At 44.7% G+C, this 4,327-nt stretch overlaps 1 protein-coding gene across 1 annotated transcript; it reads right to left on the reverse strand.

Annotated features, from left to right (window-relative positions):
* Positions 1 to 412: 412 nt before the first annotated feature.
* Positions 413 to 3,801, reverse strand: LOC129822418 (P2Y purinoceptor 1-like). The gene is made up of 2 exons (XM_055880695.1): positions 3,248 to 3,801; positions 413 to 2,914 (listed from the first exon to the last, which is right to left on the reverse strand). Exon 2 carries the CDS (start codon positions 2,885 to 2,887, stop codon positions 1,817 to 1,819), a length of 1,071 nt encoding a protein of 356 aa, XP_055736670.1. The 5' UTR covers positions 2,888 to 2,914; positions 3,248 to 3,801; the 3' UTR covers positions 413 to 1,816.
* Between the last annotated feature and the right edge of the window lie 526 nt (positions 3,802 to 4,327).

The following is a 4,327-nucleotide window of genomic DNA, read 5'->3' on the forward strand; positions in this document are numbered from 1 at the left end:
TAAACTGGATAAACAGTGCAGTACAATACAGCACAACCCATTGAATTGGTGGAAGCAGAAAATAAAAGTTACTCTGAACCTTTGATCCACTATGTCAGACCTTTGTCACGGCGAGTTTGAGAAAAGGCCAAGACAAGATGAGTTGGATCCAGCGTAATAAAGCAATTTATCTAATAATCAGGAAAGCCCTTTGGTACGATTAACAGGGGATAGGGCTGCTTAAATCTGAGGAATGGCACCATATACAGCAGAGAGAGAGAGAGAGAGAGAGAGAGAGAGCAAGACAAGAGAGAGAGAGAGACAGAGAGAGAGAGAGCAAGACAGACAGACAGACAGACAGACAGACAGACAGACAGACAGACAGACAGACAGAGAGAGAGATACTTGAGTAGAAAAAATAGAATTAATCTGATAACTTTTAACATGTTTTATATAAAACATTTATTCACACATTCACAACTGACCCCCAAATGCTGTACAACTTCAGAGCAACTGTGTGTCCAACATGACCCCTGACCTGAGCAGCGAATGTGCAGTCCCACAGATTTCTATAAAAGGCAGATATGATCATATCATCCAGTTCCTCATCAGGTCTACATATCTCTCAATAATATGAACGGGGGTAACTTGTGCATTTAATGCTATTAGTTGCTGCCCAGTTCAGGAAGGGTCAGAAAATGGCTCCACTAAGAAGATGATAATCAGATACTTAGCACAACATACATAGTTCCAGGTTTTAAGTTGATTTTTTCCCCCACCTACTAAAAGGTGGCTAAAGAGATTGAAGTTTTGATTGTTATGTGTACAGAACACTGAGAGGTGAAAGAACATTTCATTGGGTTTAAACAATCCCCCCAAAAAATACTCAATATGGCTGCTTTACACATCAAGTAACGTTCGACTCATTCAAATCATTCTTCTCTGCAGGCATATTAACAGTTTAACACTTCATAGAAAACGGATGCCGTGATTTTTCATTGATAAATTGCGTCCCGATAATTACACTGGAATCATGCAATAACAAAAACAAAACAATAACAACATAACCTGTACACTACAACTACAACACACATTCAGTACATGACTGTATATAACAGTATATTACTGTATTTACAGTATATTACAGTATATTACTGTATAGTGTCATATTCACATCAGACTAGTATAGTCCCTTCATATTATGTAGAATAGATAGACGATAGACACACAGGGAACGCCATAGTGATACACTGACTGTACTTGATTCAGTTTGGGGGGTTCATTTCATTCGTAGCAGTCTGAGAAAAAGCCACTCAGAGCATTCATAGTGCATTATAATCTCTGTATGTCAACCTCCACAGAGCAGTCATAAGGCCCAGGCTCTAGGTAATAGATCTCAGTCATCCCTGGTGTCTCACCTAGCCTCAGCCACCAATCTCTACCTGCTAATAGGTAGTGATTATGAAGCATCCACTGGGTGGCTAGCAGAGTTCTCTCTCCATTATAAACACATTAGCATTGGTTCAATAGAGGAACAAGAGGCTGTTGTTTACAGGAGATCAACCTATTGCCTTCTCCTTCCATTTGGTTATGGATGGATGAGCACTTTGTTCACATTTAGAAAACACCTAGCTAGTGACAAGCATTACAGAGACACAAACTATATATCAACAGCTTTGTCATATTCCCGCCCAGACTGTTCTATCCACAGCGCACACAGTCTGTGAGGTCCACAGCACCAATACACAGTACGTTTTCAACGTTTTCAACAAAACCCCTGTAAGAGGTTCAGACTGACCACCCGGACCAGAGACCAAGACCCGGAACCAGATCTCTCTCAGAACTGTCCGTCCCTCTTCTTGACATACTCTGGCAGGCTGTTGAGCGCCGTGTCTTCACTCTTGGACTGCAGTGGGAGCCCCTCCCCCTTCTTGGATTGTTTTTTAGTAGCTCTTGACAACTTCCTCCTGAACGTGTCACCAGCCAGGAAGTAGAGGACCGGGTCCACACAGCTGTTGAGGCTGGCCAGCCCCCGCGTCACCTGGTAGGTGGCGTACACCCGGTTGTTAAAGTCACACATGTCCGGGACCTGGAAGTACAGCCTGGCTCTCATGTTCAGGTTCTTCATCACGTGAAAGGGCAGGTAGGACACAGCGAACACAGCCAGCACGATAATCACCAGGTGGATGGACTTACGTCGTAACGGGGCGTTGTTCATGTCGTTACAGAACAGCGCCTTGACGATCATCCCATAGCAACCCAGGATTATGATGAAGGGGATGCAGAAGCCGAAGACGGTCAAACACATGCTATAGATAAAGTAACCCGGCAGCTCATCCTCTGTGGTCGTGTCGTAACACGTGGTGGCGTTCCGTTTCTCCCCCGTCCGAGAGTAGTAGAGGATGGGAGAGATCCCCGCTATGACCACGACCCAGACCAGGGCGCTGGTCAGCACGGCGTTCTTCTTCTTGAGTCTTCCCAGAGACTTGAGCGGGTGGACGACTCCTGTGTACCTGTGGACACTGATACAGGTCAGGAACAAGATGCTGCCGTACAGATTGACATGGAATATAAACCTCTGCAGTCGGCAGAGAACGTCCCCGAATATCCAGTCTGTCTTATTAAAGTAGTAGAAGATGAGGAAGGGCAAGGAGAGGACGTAGCAGAAGTCGGCCAGAGCCAGGTTGAACATGTACACAGAGATGCTGCTCCAGGGTCTCATGTGGCAGACAAACATCCAGATGGACAGACTGTTCCCCACCAGGCCGGTGACGAACACCAGGATGTACACCGTGGGTAGGTAGTAGAACTGGAAGCCTGTCCCGGTCAGGGAACATCCCCCCTGTGTTGCCAAGTGGAGATCAGACACATTCAGGAGGGATGTCAGATTCAGATCTGTTGTTGGCATGTTGTCAGGGAAACGCAGGTGTTTTTACTGTATGGAGGGAATGCAAAGAACAATTAAAAGTAAAATAAATAGAAAGAAAAAAGTTCAGGGAGATGTGTATCTACATAATGAGTGTTTTAAGCAGCCCATTATAATAAAGCTTTAATCCCAGTAGTTTATACATAATGACATGTACTGTAATGTAAATGGTTTCTGGTCTAGCATTAAAAACCCAACGTAGAGGGAATAGCCAATCTCTCCGTCATTAGCCAACCTCTGGAAGCCAAAATACGCACATAAATAGCCTAGGCTACACATTGCATAACCATCCCAGTCACAAAGGGAAAACCATAAAAGTTGATCATACACTAGCCTACTCACCGTTGACTTCTATCCCGCATTCCTACAGCCTATACACACCCGAATTCAGAGCGGTTGAGAATGTCGCGTCAAGATGTCGCCAACAAAGCAAAGCTCTCCGGCTCGGCTAAACTATATTCCGTCTGGTTCGTTCGCTGTCACGATAAAAGTCAACCACCGTTCGTTGGGCACGACGACAGCGAACGGCGACAGAGCACCGGGGAAGACAACTGCGACTGCGAGCACTCTAGTAAAAGAGCGCAGGAATTACAAACGAGCACCGTCACCGGATAGGGTGAAACGCTCACTGCGCGCCGAGGGGAGGGGTGCCAACAACAGAACTGCGAAGCTCCACAAACGCGCTCTTTCTTTCTTTCTGTCTACTAACTCCTCTTCTGGCAAGACGTTTACAAACAACAAAGTACAGTCCGTCGAGGTGACTGGCAGACTAATGTGGGTATCTCGATTCTTGGCAGCTACTGAATAGCATACACGAGTCATTTACGGAACTTACACAGCAGGAAGAGTAGAGCGTGTGTATGTTGGGCCGTGCTGGCATGTTGGAAGGAGATCATTCATATTGTGCAAGAGGTGTATGTCAAAAGGATTCTCTTGCTTTTTATTCCTTTAAAGTTTGTGTAGGACTAGACGGTTATATCGTTCTTAAATCAAATCGATTGCCTGTCTCCCCCAGTAGATCAGATCAAATCACATGTTTTTGTCACATGATCTGAATACATCAGGTGTAGTAGACCTTACAGTGAAATGCTGAATACATCAGGTGTAGTAGACCTTACAGTGAAATGATGAATACATCAGGTGTAGTAGACCTTACAGTGAAATGCTGAATACAACAGGTGTAGTAGACCTTACAGTGAAATGCTGAATACAACAGGTGTAGTAGACCTCACAGTGAAATGCTGAATACAACAGGTGTAGTAGACCTTACAGTGAAATGCTGAATACAACAGGTGTAGTAGACCTTACAGTGAAATGCTGAATACAACAGGTGTAGTAGACCTTACAGTGAAATGATGAATACATCAGGTGTAGTAGACCTTACAGTGAAATGCTGAATACAACAGGTGTAGTAGACCTTAC

Source organism: Salvelinus fontinalis, chromosome 24 (assembly GCF_029448725.1).
Source record: "Salvelinus fontinalis isolate EN_2023a chromosome 24, ASM2944872v1, whole genome shotgun sequence".
In the NCBI taxonomy this organism is placed as follows: domain Eukaryota; kingdom Metazoa; phylum Chordata; class Actinopteri; order Salmoniformes; family Salmonidae; genus Salvelinus; species Salvelinus fontinalis.

Bases quoted from the DNA above. Each gene is read 5' to 3' on its own strand.
- LOC129822418 (XM_055880695.1), bottom strand. From the start codon at position 2,887: ATGCCAACAACAGATCTGAATCTGACATCCCTCCTGAATGTGTCTGAT.